This window comes from Syngnathus acus, chromosome 10 (assembly GCF_901709675.1).
Source record: "Syngnathus acus chromosome 10, fSynAcu1.2, whole genome shotgun sequence".
NCBI lineage: Eukaryota > Metazoa > Chordata > Actinopteri > Syngnathiformes > Syngnathidae > Syngnathus > Syngnathus acus.
This window is the reverse complement of record NC_051095.1, coordinates 14,871,505-14,894,265: the sequence shown is the minus strand read 5'-3', so window position 1 is coordinate 14,894,265 and position 22,761 is coordinate 14,871,505. Positions and strand designations below refer to the sequence as shown.

At 43.8% G+C, this 22,761-nt stretch overlaps 1 protein-coding gene and 1 long non-coding RNA gene across 4 annotated transcripts; one reads left to right on the top strand and one right to left on the bottom strand.

Annotated features, from left to right (window-relative positions):
* Positions 1 to 449: 449 nt before the first annotated feature.
* frmpd1b (FERM and PDZ domain containing 1b) lies at positions 450 to 22,190 on the top strand. 3 transcript variants are annotated; one of them, XM_037260842.1, is made up of 17 exons: positions 450 to 674; positions 6,774 to 6,924; positions 9,061 to 9,171; positions 9,444 to 9,616; positions 11,275 to 11,377; positions 11,782 to 11,827; positions 12,110 to 12,214; positions 12,580 to 12,675; positions 13,419 to 13,544; positions 13,660 to 13,779; positions 14,092 to 14,225; positions 15,043 to 15,169; positions 15,439 to 15,531; positions 15,873 to 16,055; positions 16,348 to 16,549; positions 16,943 to 17,896; positions 18,053 to 22,190. In XM_037260842.1, exons 3-17 carry the CDS (start codon positions 9,065 to 9,067, stop codon positions 20,500 to 20,502), a joined length of 5,019 nt encoding a protein of 1,672 aa, XP_037116737.1. In that variant the 5' UTR covers positions 450 to 674; positions 6,774 to 6,924; positions 9,061 to 9,064; the 3' UTR covers positions 20,503 to 22,190. The 3 variants fall into 3 exon arrangements, with proteins under 3 accessions (XP_037116737.1, XP_037116739.1, XP_037116738.1); XM_037260844.1 differs by having other exon boundaries at positions 451 to 674; positions 16,348 to 16,495; XM_037260843.1 differs by lacking the exon at positions 450 to 674 and adding an exon at positions 6,110 to 6,659.
* On the bottom strand, positions 2,295 to 6,114 carry LOC119128453. Its single transcript, XR_005099015.1, has 3 exons — positions 5,858 to 6,114; positions 2,576 to 2,679; positions 2,295 to 2,362 (listed from the first exon to the last, which is right to left on the bottom strand). It is a non-coding gene; the product is annotated as an uncharacterized LOC119128453 (long non-coding RNA).
* Positions 22,191 to 22,761: the final 571 nt, after the last annotated feature.

Below are 22,761 nucleotides of genomic sequence, written 5' to 3'. Positions count from 1 at the left end.
TTATTATAATGTAGTTTTATGCAAATGTTGTGGAATTGTGTAGCCCAGTCAAGAAATGTGGCGTCTAAAAGATTCGGAGCTCTTGTTTGATGGTATAGTCCTGCGATGAGCCATTTAGATAGCACGCATGTTATAATAACATCTCTGGGATGCCACTCTTATCTCCTATCAACAGATTATTTTGGGGGGATATGTATAGTGAAAAATAGAGACACCCATTCACACGGTGAAACCAAATTTTGAAAAATGGAAAATTAACAACACACATTCCGAGAAACCCAGTGAGACATCAAGTGTGTTGTGTGTGACGTACTCCAATGATGGCGATGTTGTATGTCACTGTGTGACCTTGCAAAGGGAGGGGCCGGGGGTCCATTGGGCAGACGACAGTGGAGTTGCGGGGCGGGGAGGGGGGCGTATCTGAAAGAGAGGGTGGGTGGGTCTATTTCTGAGCTCAGGGCCTCGGATTAAAATCGAGAAGCAGTCCCGGCACGATGACAGCATCCAGCACATAGACACCACCCCTCCACCACCACCCCATCATCATCCTCATCCGGTCTGGGAATCACGCCGCGGATTTTTTCGGGAGAGAGACAATCGCTGTTTGTCTTCCCTTTCTCCGCATCACATCGCATAGACACCCGGTCCGTGTGCCTCCTCTTGAAAAGCACGAGGTGAGTGAACAATATCCACGCACCGAGACGCCTGATCGCTCGCCTCTTTCCTCGCACCTTGCGTCCATTCCAGTCTTCTCCGCTTGAGATTTCTCAACCGAATGAATAATTCAATTGACGGCGGTCCACGCAGACCACGGTCAGCACCCGTCTGAGTCCCATCCGAGTGCGGCGATGGATATTTAAATCCGATTAAGATTATAAATTGTTTGGATCCAACAGAAGATTGACCTTTTTCCTTTGTTTCGTCTCTTGATTTGACTGGCTGCTGAATCGCAATTTGACCATAGGGGAAGGATGGATGCTTTTCTGGAGGCATTAAGCAGCAGTGTGTGACCACGTTTATTCACAGATAGGCGTTTTAAATAATTATAGCTAAGGCATTGAGCATGGAAGCTCCCATGCTGAATGCACAGTCCAAGATCAGTCGACTCCTGTCATTTATGATGATCCAAGAAGTGTAGCTAGTAAAGCACATATTATGAATGGGCGTAGGCGACTGCCTTGGGACAGTCTTTTTTTTTCTTTCACTGTCTTCATGTCATATTGCCAGAAGCAGCCGACTTCTTCTTCGTCTGCTTCTTCTTCTTCAGTGCCAGGCCAAGCATAGATGACAAGACAACTAGACCAGGACAGACACTGACAGCAGTATTGCAACTGGCTAAAGCATCTGGCTATTGCTGTTGTTGCCAGGGGCGTCACCAAGGGGTGGCTGGAAGTGGCTATGGCCATCCCTGAAATTTTCACACCCATACTCCTGCGATGTGTGAAAAAGGTGGATATTCTTTTTGTCTTAGGTGCGTGCTCTGGCCTGGCTGCAGGCAACGTGTAGTGACTCAGGGATGTAGTATATGTTATTCCATGTGATGGGACGTGCATGCTCTGAGCTCATGCTGCCAGAGGAGATACACAAGCAGCAGAGCTTGCACATGAGGAAAGTCTTGATGCCTGCCCTGCATTCTTGCCTGGCTGACTGCTCGCTCCACTGTCCCACTTAGTGCAGTCAGCCTGGTCTACCATGCTCTTCCTCTACTCTGCATGTCTCCCGGGCTGTTGCTGGGTTGGTCTTCTAGGCCAACTGATCTTTCGGTCAAGCGATCACTTACTCGAGTCCTCTTGTTACTGTAGGATGTTATTCATCAATAGTTTATATTTGTCAATCTGCTGCATATAGTACTGTAGTATGTGGATATTGTTGTACGTATATCATCATACGTATATACACTATATTTGTTTAAATAGAGTTTCACCCCTCTCCTATCATTTGAAAGCATTTAAACTTATTAAAAGACACTTTTTAATATATCGGTATTCCTTAGCGCCTCTTGCTTTGTTGTTTTTGTCGCTCCTAGTTTAAGTTTACTGTAAAACTCACACACACACACACAAAAACGGAAAGAAAACTCAATCAACAATTTTATATTGAAGCACTAAAATGTTTTTACAGAACGCTTCTATCGTTCAACAAACATTGATGGGCTAATGGAAATTAGTGTGGATGTTAATTATCAACAAACAACATTTGGTACTTTTAAACACACAAAGCAGCAGCACTGTATGAACAAAACTCTTACTGAATCAGTAACGGTTTAGTTCTTCGATTTGAAATGTTCATCTTACCACAATATTTTCTTTGTTTTCTCTCCTTGGGAAGGCTCTTCTTTTTCCAGCATGACACAAAGCAACACCTTTGGTATAAACAAGATAAATAGAAAAAGAAAATGTCACACGTACTCCAAAATTGTATTGAGGGGTTTGTCAGCGGAGTGGAAGCAGGCATTACATTTGCCGTGTAGTAGTCCCGACTGTTTTATACTTAGCATCCATGACGATACTTGGATGGATGATGACTGTATAGGAGGAGAGGTAGGGTAAAAAAATAAAATAAAATCAATACAGACCGTACACTATGTTGCAGAGGAAAGGGAGGCATGACCTCATTGATGTGACAGCTCCATGGTGATGGCACAGTTGACTGGCAGCAGTGCCACAATGTAGGCCAACTCTGTTTAGGAACATATCGTACAAAAGGTTATGAGAATGGAACAGCGAAGACGTTCTGTTCAGAGACCTCCTTTTTCATCTCAATACGAATACTTAATATGAATACTTTATATGAATACTTTTAAAAATGCATTTACGGGATACGATATGACATTTCGCAAGTGGCACGCTCGCATCACGTTTTCTTTTGAGTGTTTTATATTTTGGACCAGGAAGTATTTTGAAATACGATATGATTTAATTATGACTTTAGTAGGTTGTTAGTGATGGACTATGTACTATGTAGGAATATAACCATTGTATTTGTTTATTTTGCCTCAAAGCTGCAGGCCTATTGGAATGATCGTATTCTAAGATAACTCTTTTGATATGCCGTTATTGAGGCGAGTCTCAGACAGCGACAGTATATCACGCTTTCACATCCAGCGAGACTTCCTCGGAGATCAAGATGTTCCTCTCTGGAAACCATCGATAGCGACGTGTAGCACAACACGTTGCTCTATTAATCTTCAAAAGGTTCATTATTTCATAGTGCACTAGGGAGTGCGAGCCCCGCCAAGTCGCTGATGAAAGGGGAAATGAAATGAGTTGTGCACGCTGAGTCCAGGCTTCATAAGGCTAATGGAATGAGCTTGAGCGGCTGCATGAAGAACAACAGATGTGATGTTTTCTGGAAAACCAGTGGAAGGCCCGCATAGGATCATCCAGCTCAGGATTACATGTTTCCTGTCCATGGGGGCAGCAGTAGCTCTTCGCTTCCTGACTAGACAGTCACAGGTTCAAAAGCTGCTTCAGGCAAACTCGGGGGGTGAGGTGGGCTGGAGGTGTTATAATGCTCCCTAACCTGCCATTGAGCAAGGCATTCAATCTCAATCTGCTCAGAGGTGTAGCATAATATTGTAGAACCTATTTCCCTCTGTCAGTTGACCCAATTCATGTTTGTAAATTAAATAAATATCTTAAAAAAAAATCTGAAATGATTCAAAAGCATCAAAACCAGTTGGACCTATATCTTATTGAATCATATCGTAATCCCACTTAATCGAACCAAACATTACACTAATCCTGTGACAAAATGGTGCTAAGAATAATACGGGCATTTTTGCAAAGATCAGCTGCAAACCATCAAAGTGGTTATAGTTTGTTCCAATAAGTGGCACCGAGCAAGAGTCCTTAAAAATTCTTCAAGTGGTTTCTGAGGCACTCAAGGTGGAGATGTTTTCATTCACTTTAAAATATGAACCCAAATGAATGACGGAAAACAGCAGCAAGCTTTTGTTCCATCCAAATAATTTTTTTGGCTGCCAAGCCTGTTGTGTTTGTGAGTGCATGAAGTGTAAAGTGCTGTAAACTGCTGAATCCTGCTCTGCTTCTACTGTGTTCAGCTGGAGGGCAGCTCATGTGTCGGTGTGTGTGGGGGACAGATTAGGGACAAGATGTCAATAGCTGCCTTTCCAAAATAAAGCTGCAATTTAGTCAGCCAAAGAGACTCTTTTTCTCTCGCTCATCATATGAGCGCTTGTGAGTATTGTGCACGCAAGTGTGTTTGTAAGAGCAGTGTGTGCAGCCAGCTGACTGAATAATTCAACTTTGTTATTCACAAGCAGGAGAAAGCGGACCGTCTATGAATTGCATGTGTGCTCGTAGCAAACCACAGGACTGAACAACAGACTGTTTTGTCAGACAGAGAGACTTTGTGAGAGAAAATGGGCAGCGAGTGGGGGATTGTCTTGAAAGAATGAGACGCAGACGTTGCAACACAGGGATTGAGACAGCCCTCATAACCTCAAACACATTATGAAGACTGGAGGGGAGAGTGAGCAGCTGCATGGCAATTTTAGGATATGGCAGTAGTAGACTATCAGAATCCCATAAGCTTTTGCTCATTGATTTATGTCTTGGATCGGATAAACTCTGAGAAGTTAGTGGGGATATGTCTGCTTTTAAAGCAAGCACAGGGGAAGAATACAAATAAAGCGACATGGAATGCGAGGCTGCATTCAGTAGTTTGCAAATTTCTGCCAAGGCCAAACAATCCTGATTTGGATCACCACAAAATTGCCACACCTTCACCATCATGCTGCATTCAAAACGGTTGGGGAGTCAGAAATGTTGTCATTTGTAGACTTTATAGTGTTCTAATTGACCATAAACAAAAAACAAGGACTAACCAAACCCTATGTCTGTTTTTTATACCCCTGATTCTCAAAGCCACGCAAATACCTCCTCAAAATAACACTATGCGTAAATGTAAGAAAATAAAAAAACATGTACTTAATGATTCAATTTAAATGAATGGCACACAAGTTAAAATGGTCTCTCGATAAATGTTGGATAACAAAGAGTTTGTGTGCAAATTTATTGTTAGGAAAAGTTACTTAAAAGTTAGTCCAGGTTGTGCCCATCTTACGCATGACCCCAGTCATAAGTATAAAAAAAATAGATGGATGGAATGGTGGTGACACACATTTAACAAATATGTTTTTAAAATAACTTTACATGATCTCCACCCCGAATCGACAATAGCACATAGACATATATTCTTTATCCTCTGGGAAAACCATCTAATATTATTGCTGTTTGGTCACTCACTGAAAGTAGTGGTGACGTCTTTGTTTGTGACTGTATTATACTGCACCATGGTGAATGAAGTTTTCTTAAAAAGTACAATATTATAGTGCCCTATATTCCTAATATAAAAACCCATTTCAGAAATTTGTGACTGAACAAATTAGACTTGACTCTCAAGGCACCGCTGTACCACAAACTAACTTAAACAGCAGCTGGTAGCTACAAATTTCTTGGTGGAGGTTATAACAACAATACAGGAGTTTTTTTTTTTTGTGGTTAATTCAACAAGAACACAATACATCTGTGTCATGCCATATGCCGTGTTTGCCCTAAGGAATGCTGCACTCATCAACATTCTCAACTCCTCCTTATGAACAAACTCCCTCGCAACGCACTGTAGTTACTTTTGTTCTTTCTATTCATCCACTTCAGCCTGCATTTCTTTGACGCTGCCCTCTTCGGCCTCTTTCAAATCCTCCCTCCCTCCCTCCGCACCCCCTCCAATATCCTGTCCATTCTCTCTTTTCTTTGCTTGGACCCGCTCTTCCACTATCCCAGTCCCCTTTTCTCAGCCCCCTTTAAAGCCGCCTCCCATTTCCCCGTCTCACCTCTGCAACCCCCATCTGTCTTTTCCAGTGTCCCCTCTAGTTTTCTGCGCTTGTTGCCTGCTTTGGCGATGGTCTCGAGTAGAAGAAAGCGGTCGGCGGCCGTGCTAGCTGCATTAGCGCCATGCATTATTCATGTCCACTGCAGACTGTCTTGGTCCTGTGCTGCTCTCTCACTGGGACACGCGGGCCCCCTGAAAGAGCTCAGTATATGGGACGAGGAGCTGCAAGATGAAGTCCAACAGAAGCAGTTTACATCAAGCAAGTCAACGCTTAAGTGTAATTTTAGTCGGTTTTGATGTGTGGTTATGCGTTGTCTCACTTGACACCGCAGCCAACGACAAAGCATTCCCCAAATGTTTATTTTCTCCCCAAGCTGGCTTTAGGTTGCAGCCATATCCGCCCCTGATGCTTACGATGAAAGCGCTTTTAAGAGTGGCCAAGATTTCGCTCTGTTTGGCAGCCTTTCTGTGTGCACCACACTTGGCTGTCCTCTTTAGAGAATGTCCAGTCAAACCGTTAACCCAACCGGGCGCTATGAAATTTTAATCCAGACAACCAGAGGATGTCTGGATGGAGCGCCTCGTTGCCACATCGCCATGTGCATCATGGTGGAGCGAGTGTGAGAGAGGGAAAAAAACGAGAGAGCCTTGGGGACCAGAGGAGGGGCCTCTTGGAAAACCGCATTCACATAGCTGGTTTGGTTTCACATCTGCTTTGCTTGACATACTTTCAAGATTTACCCTGAAAATATCTTCTGAAACATTGGAATGTAATTTTGTTTTTTGTTTTTTTACACTCAAAGGTGTTTATCAGATTTGATTACAAGATCCTCACTCAAAACATCAACTTCTGGAGTGGACATTGTTTATTGAGTTTGACGGGTCTTGCTGATAGATTTCTAATCTTCTCGTCACAGGTGGCTACACCAGACTGGGACCAGCTCCGATGACCACAAGGGTCCCCCTCCAGCTCCTTTCAGCCAGTCTTGGAGGGGCTGTCGAGCTGATGTCTCAGAGGGCGAGCGGCTGTTTGTGTTGTGGAGTCCTAAAGAGGCAAACTTCATCACGGTGAGTCACACCATCTCCCACTTCCAAGTTATGGAGGGGCACTATGTTGAGACCCTGACAATGTCTGGTGTTGATTATTAGCCTGACAGAATACACGTCGATTCTTGTGTCAGCATGTGTTGGAAAGCTCATCCTACGTGTATGCCATTTCTTTTCTTGACTCTGCATAAATCTACGGCTATGGCCAACCCTTTCACAAGCATAATAGAGTCATAGAAAATCTAATGTTACATTAAAAAAAATGTTTGTAAACCAATGGTGTGATTTCTTAAGGATGGATATATAAAAGTGCTTGGATGCTGCAGCTCTCAGTCATTGGAGATGGTTACCTGACCTGGCAAGAGTAGGACTGTATGGGTGAGAAATGGAGAAAGAGTGAAAATGAAATCCTCTCAGAAACTGCTTGCCCTAACATACACTGAAAAGAGCTAACAACAGAGAGAGAGAGGGAGTGTTTTGTCAGTCCCTGTTCTTCGGCGGTGCGTCAATAATCATGGCCATCTCCTTGGGCGCAGCTGTCAGCGATGTTGCTCCATTCATCCTTCTTCATCCTCGCCAATCGGCCTCAGTGCGGATCAGCGGGAGGTGCTAAAGTGACACCCTCACCAATGTTGGCCCCGTGCAGATCGAAGGCCTCTAATCCTCTTAAAGGTCAAATCTACGCGGCATGCTATATAGTATGACTGCAGCAGGCTCGTCATCACTGGCACACAAGCAGCGACTGAGATGAAGATGAAACCTGGACTGTTTGTTAAACCCAATCAGAAATGCTGTCCTGCACATCGTCTCGGAAATTAATGAGGAAAATATTTACTGTCGTCGGATTCATTGTTGGTGGCCCTGCTGTATTGCAGCTTTTTAAGCGACCATTATTGTGGTGCCAATATGTGGTGTGTACTGTCATATTAAAAGAAAATAGACGTTTTTGATAATGAGGTTATTGTCGTTTCTTGGCCTAGAGAGCCAAAATGGCACAAAAGCAATATTTTGATCATACAATCAAATATTACACTATTATATAAGAAATAAACAATATTTTATTAAACAGGCCAAGGCAATTTGCATTTTCCTTGACAATTGTGCCATGTTAAAAAATATATAAAATGTCAATATGCTGTTTCACTATTTCTTTTTTTTTTTTTTTAGGTAGCGAGTTGGAAGTTATTGATCTGATTTCCGCAGTGGTTGGGCATCACTACGTTATACTGACATGTAGGGACATTGCAATTTGCTAGGCAGGCAGGCGTATTTAAAATGATTTTCAACAAAAATGTTTCGAAAAAACAAAACCCCTCAAAATTGTGACAAACAAAATGTTCCCCGCTGCTTTCTCATCTTCTTGGTGTCCAATACTTGATCTAATTCGTTCCAGTACGAAAAGCTTAGTTAGTACATGACAGGGCAATTATATTTGAGAAAAACAAAAACACAGAGAGCAAAAGTACTTTTCAAACAAAGCAAATATTTGGCTGAAGATGTAAAAGAAAAGCACAAAATCAGTTTCAGATTTTCAAAACCACAATGAGGTTTCATTTTGCTATGCATTCATGTGCTATAAATGCCAACCATTCTTCTAACACAACAAGCGCACACGTAAAACTGTGTGTGTGTATTTCATAAAGCATATTTTTAGATGAGTGTGCACAAAACAACACAAAGATATGGGAATTCCTTTGCAAATTAAGATTATAACGCCATTGTGCTTTTGCTGTCTCGTGGTTTCACCGAGGCCTCTGTGCTTCATTATATCCTGACAGAACAGCAAAACAAGAAGTGCAGGACTGCAGAATCTTTTTTAATGTGTAGATTGAAGTATGTTTGTGAGATGTTATTGTCCAACAGTGCAGCTGTTTTTTCATTATTGTATTGAATCGGGTCAGGGATGCGTTCTGGCTGGTGACACTCTGCTCTCTCCTGTCTCTCATCTCCTGCATTCTGTTTTCCACTCCTGACTGGTTGCTTTTCTGATTACTCACAAGGATGACACGACAAACATCTTACAAAATCAAAGAGGATCAGATTGTTACGACGGAGATGGATTTGTTCTGTGATTTTTCATACAAAGCTATTTCCTTTGATATGCTTCTGTTGGTTCTGTGTCTGAAATGAACCCTGTGTCTGTCTGTGTCTCTTTAGATAAATGGAGGAGAAGGAGCGGTGTCGGAGCAGGTCTCCAGCGCGGAGGGCGAGCCGGGTTCAACAAGTGGTGGGAACCATAATACGTCGTACCCGAGAATCACTGAGCAGGTATAGCTTGTCCCAGTTGGGGGGGATGTAAAAATCTCAATTTGGCCACGGCTCTTTTTGGTATATGCCAATGCACTGACCCCGAGACCCTGACCTCAACGCACTCAAACACATTTTGTATGAACTAGAACACAGATTGTGTACTTATTGATTTCAGGCTAAAAGCTCTGTATGTATAGCTGTTGCCCCCCTCGGTCCCCGCTCCAAAAGTCTCAGTGTTATGTTGTCACGGTTTCTCTCATGTAACTTCTCACCCCCTTTGACCCTCTCAGAGAGCGGTTGCTAGGCGATGGGAGGCCTCAACGGTCCAACAGCCTGTCCAATCAGAATTACCAAGCCAAGCTGTCACTGCAGATCACCAGGGACCCTGTGCTGGACCGAAGCACCGGACATGGATTCCTCCTCACCACAAACACACCCCTGCTGGTCAGGGATGTAGCCACAGGTACTGCACGGAGTGTGAATTGTGCTAAAGAGCGTGTCCACATTCAGGCTGCCGGGCTTGGTGCCAGAGGGCCCGCCTGAACAACAGTTACACCTGCTCGCCCTCTCTAAATTCAATCACTTTTCTGTTAGCCAGCTTTTAGAAGCAAAACATAAATGCTGATGTCACTTGTAACTGTGGCTCAGTGTACACGATGTTAATTGAAGCCCCACGAAAACTCTTTATAGGTGGTTGTAATACTTACAATTCAAAACTTCAACCCTACATACTTAATAGAGGAGATGGCAAGCCCGTTTTAATGTTTTACGATTGATACACACATAATGATGGTGATGATAATGATTGCTTTAATGCTCCATTGTGAGATAACAAAGATACAAAGTGGCTGACCGTGCGTTGGCTATCTATCGGCCTTCAGTGCGGACTTAATCCCCCTTTTAATACCACTTCTACCACGCAGTTGTACGATCCAAAAATATAACAGCGCACAACTATACAATGTACAACATCTGAGCAGTTTAAAATTAACATTTATCTAAATTATCTAAAAAAAAAAAGAGAAAAATGCTGATGTCATCGAGAGCCAGTCCTCTGGCCCAGTGAGCACCGATGTGAAATTTGATTGGTTAAAGAAACTGACCCATTGCTAATTTAGTTTAGGTTATATTGGCAAGCATTACTATTCTGTAGGCCCTAGGAAGATTAGCTCGATATGGCAACGCAATCAGGGTTGAAATTTGATTGGACGGAGAATAAAAAAAACAAAAAACATAAACATCAACTGGAAGCAAACTTTAGAGAAAAGTAAAGTGAAAAGACTGTTGGTAATAAGTAAAAATTACTTGCAGGAAATGACTTTCTGACCTTTCCAGCTCACTGCTGGCATTACCAAATATGGTTCCTTGCCCAATTAAAAGGGTAACTGACAGAAAAAGCGGATAGAACCGTCACAGTAAACACGAGACACAGATCTTGGCCAAAGTGCAAACCAAAGTGAGGAAATAATGTGATATTGACATGCGTGCGCCTGGGGCTGACAGCTTTTTAGGGACATTTGTGGATTAGTTTGACGCATGACAAAACAAAGAGGAAGGGAGGGGTGTTAAAAAACTGCAAAGATCAGAATATTAGCAGAAGTGACACGTAAGCTCGACGGGGGAGGGGTGTGCTCTTGTGCGGCGTGAGTGAGCCTGAATGTGTGCCAACGCGTGCGTGTAACAAAACGGTGTGCATCTCTTGGGCGGACGCGGCTTTGCCAGGCAGATGGGGCGTGCAAAAGGAGTGCGTGGGCGCATGCGTTTACGCATATGTGCTCTCTGTGTGTTTTTGTGTTGAGAGTGTGCATTAGTAAGCGTAAACCCAAACTGCTGCGCCACAGTCCTACTTGCTTGCCCGAAGACACGAGTATAAATAAAACGAGAGAAAGCCATGTGGAGCCGAGCTGGAAGAGACCCAGAATAACTGTAACCCCTCACGTCCTGGAGAGCTGTTCAACAGCCATATGTGTCATTTTTTGTGTGTGTGTGTGTGTGTGTGTGCGTGTGTGTGTAACTCCTTTAATCTGTACTAAAAGTAGCTACTTGCCCACATATCCAACCAGGATTGTTTTATGCAAGCGCACACATTTTTGATGTGTGTGTTTGTGTGTGCATGTGTAGGGAGTCCTGCAGATGGGATACTCTACCCTGGGGACCAAGTCTTGCAGATCAATGATACTGTGCTGGATGATTTGAACGGCGATGAGGTGGAAAACATCTTAAGGTAAGGTATACAAGTAATGATGAGCTATATTGGATATGTTCCCCGAGCTCGCTATTTGGAATAGGGCGCATCAAAGCATCACTCAGAAGGACATAAAGTCACTGTCCAACTAGTTCATGATTGACTGTATCAGACGTCCTCTAATTAAACCGCCAGCTCAGATCAATTAACCTTTCCAGTATCGACGCCATTTATTGGGCCACCAGTCCAAAGCGGCGTCATTAGATGGTTTTCACCGTTTGCTGTAGTATGTTAGGCTGATGCATGTGGGAGGGTGTGTGTATGTTTGAGAATAGCTTAGCAGGTTTGCAGCAAAGGTTGTAGGGGAAAGGGCGCACTTGACAGCTGAAACAAGAATGTGATCTGTGTGTGTGTGTGCTTGCTTATGCTTTTTTTCTGCACAGGGACTTGGAGGACTGCATAACCATGACGATCCTCCGGCACATGACTGTGAGTACAAAGAAGACGTTGATGAACTTCCCTCGGCACGCCTTCACTGAGAGTCATTACATCACTCATACCAGCAGCTCTCTTTACTGTATTTCAAGCATGAAGCCTCAACATTAAGTTCTTCAACTTTTAGATTACAAAGCACAAATGTGCAAACAGCACGTCAGCCCTTTGACTCCGACTCAATTTGTTGGTCAAAGAATGAACTGCTTTTTTCCCTCTTGAGTTCGACCAGCGTGTTTCTGCCCACACCAATGCCACATGTGTGTCTGTGTGTTGCAGAATCCCAAATCATCCATCATGTCAGCAGAGAAGAGAGCCCGTCTGAGGAGTAATCCAGTTAAAGTGCGCTTTGCAGAAGAGGTGGTGGTCAATGGGCACACTCAGGTGAGAACCTTTAAATGAGCAAGGACTTATTTAACAATTAAAAAAAAACTTTACCATGTGGTAATTAAAGGCACATTGAAGTAAACATCTGTAAATGAAAGATGGGGAAAAACAGTCAGCATCAAGTTCAATCAATAATTGTCCATAAAAATTTGTCGATGTTCTGAGTTGTGTCCACATAGATAATTGCATAAAACGCCAACACGGGCTTTGTATGGGTCGCCATTTTCCCATGTTGTGCTTTTTGCACACATACAGTAGACATCACGAGCGCCATCAGTCGTATTGCACATTTCTGCATTGCAGCTGTCATGTTCGATCTGATCTGTTTCGTTCTATCTAATCTTTTTCATTCTCTCCATCAGGGAAACTCTCTTCTCTTCCTGCCCAACGTTCTAAAAGTCTATCTAGAGAACGGACAGACCAAGGCCTTCAAATTTGACCACACCACCACTGTCAAGGTCTGTGTGTACCTTGCATGTGCTCTATTGTGAAAATGCTGTGTAAGCCTTCGTGTAGCCTATCATACGTTTTATTCAAAGTGATACTTGTTGAAACACACTGGAAACATTTTTAAACACCCAAAGAGTGATTTAACGAGGCTGCGATAAGTGAACTGCAACGTAGCATGAGATTACTTGACTCAGAAAACAAAATAACACAGAGTGACAAACTCTAAGCTGCTACGCAGCGGACCACTTTTGAATTACTACTGTCCGCTAAAATTCCTATTTTCAGACATTCTCATTGCCCTGAAACCAGATGTCAGTTGCAAGAAGACTTAAGTTGGAGTACTGTGTTTTGTAATGTTTACACTGCATGACACGATTGCTCGAGTCAAGAGAATTCAAGTGTGGGTAGACTGTAGCTGGGCTCCGATGGTGTGATCGTAAAAAGCAATTAATTTGATGGCTTCTGATGGAGGAAAAAGGAGGCGAATGTTCCACTGTGTGAGGCTATTGTAAGAATAAGTGTTGTTTGGAATGGAGCTGTCATATAACTCATTTGGAATTTATAAATGTAGTTTTTCAAAAACACTATTTTTTGTGGCACTGGATTTAGTTTCACTGGGCTTGTTTTCATCACCACAGGGAGGCAAAAGTGAGAGAGACAATTTGGACCGACCATCTGCCACTAGCAGACCGGGCTGGGTGAAATATGTTTGTCCAAGGGGCTCTCAACTGTTGTTTTTTCACTCTTCCAGGATATTGTTCTGACTCTGAAGGATAAACTATCCATCCGGGCTATCGAATACTTTGCCCTGGTGCTCGAGCAACAGTACAGCATCACCAAACTACTGCTGCTGCATGAAGATGATCTTATACAGAAGGTAAGAAAACAACAGGCAATGGCGTGTGTCCCCTAACAAATCAACTGGATGTTTGTCGCCTTGACTTTCAGAACTTGGGGCTAACATTTCCATCGATGCCTCATGTCTCCATCAGGTGGTGCAAAAAAAAGACTCCCATGATTACAGATGTCTATTCCGGGTGTGCTTCGTCCCCAGAGATCCCGCGGACATGCAACAGGAGGACGCCTTTGCCTTTGAGTACCTATTTTTACAGGTTAGAGAAGCGTAGCAGCTGTTTAGCTCAAAGGCATAATGCTAAATTATGACCACTCTAATTTCCCTGTCAGTACATTTCATATTATGCATTATATTTCCAATACATTTTGCTGTAATATTGCTTATTGGTAGCTGTATAAATGATTCAAAGGTGTTTGCCTCTCAAAATGTTGGTTTCAACATTATGTAGATTGGGTATCCATGATGGTTTTATATACAGAGATCCACATGTGTTTTCTATATTTTAATCTATGTGAAAGTACTTAACACCTATCTGTGTTGATTCCACTTTCATGGTTTGCGCTTGCAGAGTGTTGGTGATGTACTACAGGAGCGCTTTGCTGTCGAAATGAAGTGCAACACTGCACTTCGTCTCGCTGCCCTGCACATGCACGAGAGACTCGATAGCTGCGGACTGACCAGGACCTCCATCAAAGCCATTACGTGAGTGTTAACGTGAAATGGTTCATATGTATGGATGGAACACATTTTTAAGTTAATATGTGTCACAATCAAAACGTTGGTAATATTGAGTCAGGCAAACTTCCAGCATTATCCTAAAATTCACTTGATTTGTCCTTTCCTAAACTTTTGAATGCACATGTTCAACAATTGAGTGTTTCATTATCATTGCACAACTCACTGTTCTCTAACAAGAAGATCAGGGACAAAATTCGCAATAGGTGTTTGATTCACAAACTGTCACGATCCGTCTCCGTTCGTTTCCTTGTTTTAATGTTGCCATGGTTTCTGTTCGCGTTGCCCCTCCCCTCCTGTGTCTGCTCACAATCTATGTAATCGCCGTCGCCTGCCTCTCGTTACCTGTCATGTATTTAAGTCCTGTCTGCGTGTCGCTCCCTGTCGGATGGTTCTCGTCTCGTCTGTCGTCGGCGTTCTTGTCTTTGTCTTGTCTTTCTGTTCAGTTATTCTCGTCACTAGTCGAGCTTCTTATAGTCTGTCTTTTGAGTTCCCTCAATAAACGGTGGTCTAAGCTGCATTTGGTCGCCCAGCTCCATTCCCTTCATGACACAAATCCTACAATAGAGCTCCAAAAGCCTCCAGTTCTTCTTGCCTTTCTGTGACTCTTAGCCCGCCAATGACACTTATGGACACTCTCAGCCACTTCTTTCTGAGAACATTGTGTTCATAGGCTCAAACACTCAAAAGAGATATCAAACAATGCTCAATTTTTCAATTAACATTTTTAACGTTGAAATGTTGTATCAATGTGCTTCTCTTCTCTTCTTCTGGGTGATGACAGGAAGGAGTTTGGCCTTGACAGCTTCATTTCTCCCACGCTGCTGAGCAACATGAGGGAGAAGGACCTGAGAAAAGCCATCAGCTACCACCTCAAAAAAATTCAGTCTCTGTTAGAGCCTCGCCAGAAGGTACAAGTTTGACCGAGCGGCCCAGAGGATGCGGTGCAGTGTAAAAATGACGGCTAATAAGATTTGAGTTGCGGTTGTAGGGTTGGCCCAGAAGCTAATCCTCCTGTGGTTTTAAAGTGATATATAGCGTGACAGGATGAGTAGTAAGGGCACATTATGGGATAGTGTTAAAGTTGGGTAAAATGAGTGAGAGATTTGTTTCTGTGTGTCCATCCATAGTCCCCATTTTCTCATCTGTCCTCTTATTCTTCACTTTTATTTTGGTTAAGGTGATATCTGCTTCCCAGGCTCGGGTAGCCTACCTCACTCAACTGGGAGAGCTTGTTTCCTACGGGGGAAGGTCCTACTCAGCTACGATGATGGTAAGCCTAATTTTGAAAATACCTCAACAGGATTGTACAATTGGAGACCAACGTTCAAGCAAAGCATATAATTCTGTCTATCATATTAATGCTAACATTGAGTATATTATAAAACATACCAATGGAAATTAGCATGGATTCTAAACCTTCAAACTACTGCTCCTTTAACACACGTGAAGCAGCAAAATATAAGAACGGAATATAAAACAGGCATATACGGGCACAGCTCTTAATTTGGGACACTCAACCGTAAAATAGTGGCTGAACTTTCCGGCAGTCTCGGAATACGGAACTTGTTAAAGCTTTTCTGTGCTGATCTTTTCTCTATCATCAACCCCCAGCTTCAAGAACGGGAGGTGTTGGTCAGCCTGTTGGTGGGAGCCAAGTATGGTATGAGTCAGGTCATCAATCACAAACTCAACGTAATCTCCACATTGGTTGAGTTCAGCAGCATCAGCCGCGTGGAGTTGCTTTCCGAGTCGGACAAAGTCAGTCTACTGCGCATCTCACTGCACGACATGAAGGTATGCAAGTTATTGGCACATGGACACTTGGCTGTATTTTTCATCTGAGAGGAGCCACTTTGACACTGACACAGATTAGACAATTGATGCTTGAGTAAATATAGGTCAAGCTTGCCTCCTGTGACACCCAAGTAGCCTAAGGCAGTGTGTTTGAGCGCCATAAGGTTAATTCACTGGCTGTCTCTCTCTCTCTCTCCCCCTTTGTCCCACTCCATTGGCTTTTTCTCCTTTACCCTCTGGCTTGAATCACTTCCGCTCTACGCTATCATCTACAATGCCCTCCATCTCTCAGCCATTTGCCTTACTGATGGACTCTCTGGCAGCCAAAGACCTAGCGTGTCTGCTGGCAGGGTACTGCAAACTCCTGGTGGATCCGAGTCTCAATGTCTTCCGAATGGGACGTCCCAAAGTGAGGGTGCACCGCATTGCTGCTGAAGAAGGTGTGTGTGGGAAGTTCACCGTAGTAGAGGGCGTGTGCTGTGAGTCCCTATCAAGTGAGCAAAAACTGTTTTAAGTCATTACTCTCTGACTTGAACCATTTTGATACATGGGTCATTCTCAAATTGGAGGAGATTTTCTGGCCCCAACTTTACATTTTGATTAATACATGCACAAAATACAGAAATGTACATGTGTTGTGAAAAATATAATTGGCCTGAGACAACTGGGACAAACACAGCATGTGACAAATAAAATACAGTACAGTCATAAAAAAAAGTGTACTAATGGTGATTAAACTGGACATTTTCAATTCTGGAATGACCCACATAGTTCCATCACATGTTGATGTTTGCCAACAAGTATGGGTACAGATAGAAAAGTCTCTCATGGTCTTATTATGATGAACAGAAATAGTATCGTACTAAGAAATTGTTTTATCGTGTCAGGTTATGTCTCTCGCTGCTGCACTGACTCAGACGACTCAACAGATGAGGATGATCCAATGGACTCTCAGCATTACAAACACCATGACCCGGCAAGTCAGGACTGGGAGGAAAGACGAAGGGAGGAGGAAGAAAAGAGGAAAGAGGAAGCGAGACAAGAGAGGGAGGAGCAGAACGGCAAAAAGGAGGTGAAGATAATAGTGACAAAAGAAGGTGAAGAATACGAGGGTGAAGAAGAACGAGGTGCTTCGGAAAGCGGTCTGCGTAAAGTGATGAATGAAGAATTGAATTCGGAGACCACTTGGTACCACACGGATCTACGGGTGACCAGCAGCTTTTCCAGCTTGTCTAGCGGCTCGTTGAGTGCCGCCCTAGAAGAGAGCAGCACCACAGTCAAAGCTCTCCCTCGTCTCGATGCATCGCTCACAAGAGAGAATCTCCAAATTATGGATGTTCATCAACCCTACCTTCTGGAATCAAAATGCCTCCAAGGCCCTTCAAGACCAACCAATCTCAATTACAGAGTCAGTGACAAGCCTTGTCGTTGTTTTTCTGAACTCTCTAAAGCAGATTTCCTCTCGAGCCCGTCGGGAGCTACTAGTGATGATGAAGAAGAGGAAGAGGAGGAAGAAGAGCGAGGAAGAGAGGTACTGAGACGCATTTCAAAGATCCCGAGTTCGAGAGATTTAAGGATGATTGACAGCACACCTTTCGAGAGAGCGCCCATTAAAAGAAAGAAGAAAACCCCTCCCAAAGTACCAATACGAACCAGTTCCATACCAGGTCACAATGCAGGACAAGCTGAGCAGCGCCTCTCCAAGGATGATGAGTCTCTTTTCCAAACCCCTTCCCCAAACCCGAAAGCAGCTGTTTTGGTCAAAGAGAATGCTTCCGAGTCTGAAGAGGAGTTTTTTGATGCACAGGAGAGATTCAATTCTCCAGTTCCAGATCTCTCAGGTTTGTTCTTGGCATGTTTCTTATACCTGATGTAATTACAGTGTTTGTTTAAATGTAGGTGTGCGTATTTTTTAACTAAATGTATATTTCTCAAAATGGAAAAAAATATTCACAATTATTGGAAGTTTTCAATAAAAAATTGCTTCTTTCTTGCAGACGTGGAGCTCGCGGATCGGCGGAATGCGAATCGGTTGAGCGGAACATGGAATTCTCTTCCCGCTCTGGGAAAAGAGCCGTCCTCACCCCTATTTCAGTCGTCTAAGATCAAGAAAGAGGTAGAGGAGCTTAAACATCCCATGAATACGGTCAGTAACCTTGTTAGTAAAGCATGTCCTGCGGAGAAACCTGAAGTCAAGGTTAAACCACCACTGGCACCTAAGCCGCAGCTGCCTCCCAAACCTCAGATTATTCCCCCCAAGTCTCCCAAGCATGGGAAATCCTATGCCCACTGCAATGGAGATGCCTGTGGACGTCTGTCTTCTGACCTGTTGGAAATGGAGCCGGAGACTATGGAGTTCAAGTCGGTCACGTACGGTACAGGAGGTTCGCCACTCATCACTGCAGTGCGGTGTAACAAGCAAGCGTTACCAGTCACGGCACTGCAAACAAAAGAGGAACACACAAAACGGCCTACAGACAATGCACAACGTGTCGTTTTCAAAGACAAAACATACATTCCTGACAAGATGGAGCCTTCTGAAGTGACGAAAAGTCACGGCACTACAAAAAACCTACAAAATGCAGCCCTTATCCTTCGCTCAAGTTCAGGCTCTAAGTTATCTGCTCCCCCTCCAGTACCACCAAAACCCACTTCGCCCAAAATTCTCCATCCTTTGACATTAGTTGCTAGCTCTCCAGTCTCTCCAACAGATCCAAACAAAAGCATCTTTAAAGACAGCACAAGTCCACCAAACGGTATTCTCCCCTGGAGCAGCTGCAATGGCAGTGTCCAGTCGGGACCAAGAAGGGTCTCTGTGAGCCACGAGAGCCTCTCACCCAAAAATGATAACTCATCAATTGCCACCTCGCTCACCTCAAACAGCTCCAAAGCGGTTACTGGCCAGGAAAGTAGAGAAGAAAGAAGATCTGGGTCTGGCACCGATCTGAGGAGTAGCTCTTCTAGCCTCGGAGGCAGACTATCTGCCTCTGCTCTAAGAGGGAAAATTCAGGCGCTTCCCTGGTACATGACACGTTCGCAGGAGATTTTAGGGACTCTGGACTACCCCTCCACCAGCTCAATCAATGGCGATACATCTGGCTTTGGGTCGGGTTTGTCTGTAGCGAGTGGGTTGTCGGACACAAACAAGACCCCTGTGAAGGATAAAGAAACAGTGGCATCCAAATCAGGCGGAAAAGGCAATCTTTTAGAGGATGGAGCTGAGGTCGTCATAGCCACCATTAAGGAGGCAGGGGACGTAAGCTCATACTTGAGAAAGGTCAATGGGACAAATGGGTCACATCCAAATCTCAATTTTGCGAGCAACAGTGCGCACAATGTCTCATCAGAACAACCTCAGTCACGGACCCACTCCGCGGTGGGAATAGGAGGCATATCCCACATGCAGATCGGGGGCGACTCGCCAACGTCTTCTCTCGGAGACGGCACCCCTCCGCAGCAGCGAGAGGCCTGCGGCTGCCGTACTGTTTACGCCAACTGTTTCAGCGGCGACAACGAGGATGGCATCAGCTTTGACGAGGAGCTGACTGTTTACGAGTTCTCCCGCCGCACGCGTCCAAAAACAACACGACCTCCGCCAGTTCCTTCGCCCACCACGCCCGCTCCAAATCCTAATATTCTGTCACTGCTCAGAGACAATCCTCGACCACTTTCTACTTTCTCCACTGCCTCCTCTGAACTCAGTCCCTTAGTTTCGTGTCCGGTGTCACCGACAACCTCACTCCGGAGTCCCCTATGTTCCCTTACCAACAAGAACTACGGTGGCCTGAAAGGAGGTTTTGCCTCCCTACGACAAGATATAGATCAGCTTCTGTTGGTGTTGGAGAGGGCTTTACCCGAACAGATGCAGACAAACATCCTGTCAAAGCAGGATGGCGCAGGGCCCGACCCCAATCACAATGGGAGTGAAGGCACCGCGATGCAAACAGGTTGTACGGGGTGCAGTCCCGCCAGCATGACAGAGGCCGAGAGGAATCTCCTGCAAGCTGAAGCGCGACGATTGGCGTCCGGGTGTCAGCGGGCCACACGTGTAGGCTGGGCTCCCGACGAAGCCCTCCGGTCTTTATCGAATAGTTTCGGTGCGTTGGTTCAGCTATCGGCAGCGTGCATGCGTACCAGTCCGTGCGCCGACTGCGACAGCTGCCATAATGCAAGCTTGGACGACGACAGCCACGAGCCTATGGACAAGTTGAAAGAGATTGTGGCTCTGTACCGAGAATTTGTTGGGGCCGTGGAGACAGCCGGCACTGGTGGCAAGAGCGTCGGCCTTAATGGGTCGGGACAGAGCCAGGGAGAAGGCGATGGCGTCAGGCTGCTTGCCAAACGCTGCACGGTACTCATCTCATCTGTGTTTGCGCTCACACAGCTCTTCCGGACACCCACGTCAGTCTCCTCTGATACTGCTAGCGGTGTGCCGCTCAACTTTTAACCTTCTGACCCACCAGACTGTTAACACTGAAATTCAAAGTACGAGAGGTGTAGACCCTGTCTTCTTGTACAGTAAGTGCCATGCACATGCACACCACACATATCTACATGAAAAGACAAAGCCCACAAAACCCCAAATATTGAGAGGGAACTTTGCCTGGCCTCTTTGTGGATGCGTATGGACTATGCATTTGTACATATGAGTTTTATAACTCTGATATTTCTCTTATTTTATTACAACCTGTGTATGTACGTACGTGAGAATGAATTGCCCATTAATGTATTTATGTATTTATTTTTTACAGTATTTGCACCATGGTCTGTGTTGTTCAGGTCTCTGGTGGTTAAAAATATGAAACTATGGATGTCACTGGATTTCTGTTTACTGTATATTTAAAACAGTATTAGACCAACTTTGATTCATTCACTCCTCAAGGTGTAATCTGTAAATTGTCCCTTTTTTTAATGACCATAACACACAGCGGTCCGTTTTACTAAGAGTGATCACAAATGCACAAAAATCCACCAATTTGTTTTCATATGTGCAACTTTGCACCTTTTTGGAGATTTGGTTTTTCCCAACATAACGGTGACAAATCATTTGGATTAGACCGTACCATTACACATCAGGGAAAGTACTTGTGACTGTTACAGATTGCACCTTTTTCTAAGACACATAACCTCGTGTTAGGTGTTTTTCTACACTTTCCTCTGTCCTGACTGAGCATCTTTGAAGCACTCCCGTCATTCAAACATTATGCAGTATTATAATGTAGTTTTCATCCAAAGGACAGCATATACATATATAAAGACAGACGGCATATATTTTCTGGAAATGTGAGAATAAGGACCATGGCGCAAAACAAGGGAACATATTTACTGTATGTTGAAATATTTTGGCAAGTCAGAAAAGTGACTGTTGACGCTGTTTTGATGTAGCAATGATCCAAAGTCTTAAAACACGTATCCACAACTGTCTCCCCGATGCTTTCCTTTTTGGGTACACAAGTGACAAATGCTGTACAACAAGGTCCAAAATGTACTTTCTATATGTCTTATTATTAATCTCACTACTTTAGTTTATGGCTATGCAAACTCCTCATCTCTCTGTATTCCTTTTGTCTTGTTGTGCCAACATTGAAAACAACCACTACATTATGTTGGTCTGAAAAAAATGGGTGATTTTTTTTTGGCCTGTGTCTCAGTTCTGGAAAACGTACTGCATATTTACCCGCAACCTTCGGCAAAGTTGCATGGCATTCGAATTTGTCAATACGAAGACTTTATGCTGATATCTAAGTTGTCAGTGTTAACTTAATCTGCTTGTTTCCACCAGATGGGAAAAGAGAGAACAGCGTCTGCTTGTTTATGTTTATACAAATGGGGAAAAGCAAGACTAAAATTGGTGAAGATGTAATCTTACCAGTAAGGTGACAGTTCATGTTTTAAAAGCCAGCAACCTTTGAGAGAAGTCTCCGATTGCGTGCCAACATCTGGACGTACAATTTATAACATGCTGTTGTTGCATCGAACAGGCTCAAGCATAAAACCAGTGCCTGTGTCACCTCATTGTTTGTTCTCTTTCTGGGTCAAAGTTGTACATTTCATCCGCAGTCATGTTTCTGTAGCCACAATTATGCAGATGTACCAAGAAATATGTTTGGGAATAAATGATACGTTGACCTTTCATGTTTTGAATTGCAATCATGTGCAAAAACGTTTTTTATTTTTGTTTTATCTTAGTCGGGGTTAACGGGTGTTTTTTAGTAGTTCAAGTAATATTGTGGTCAGGGAATGTTTACCGCTCACCTCGTTTTCTCTTTCACTAGGTAGCGCATGGATTGAGAACCCTTACAGCCGGCAAGCACAGAGCTTTTAATTTTGTCCCAATGAAAAGAAACACTTTAGCAGAGAGGCTTTGTAACCACGGCAGCTCCAGCCTGAGCCAAAGTCCCCGTTCCAAGTCAGATTGTCCTTAATCTGATCTTTATCTGTCTGACTTCTTGATTCGGTAATCTAGAAAGTCTGCTGTGAAGGATGCGAGACATGTCAAAAACACATTCTCACAGTAATTTGACTTATTGCTGCAAAGACAAAAGAAAACCTGTCCGATTGTATCCTAGGGTACGTTAGACTGAGTACATATTTGCGTAAGGACAAGGTTTACCAAAATGTTGGTGAATGATAGGGTTAATTATATTGGTTCAGCTATGTCAAGGATCATCAGGTGCAGAATTTGTTACCAGAGGGTTTTTGATCC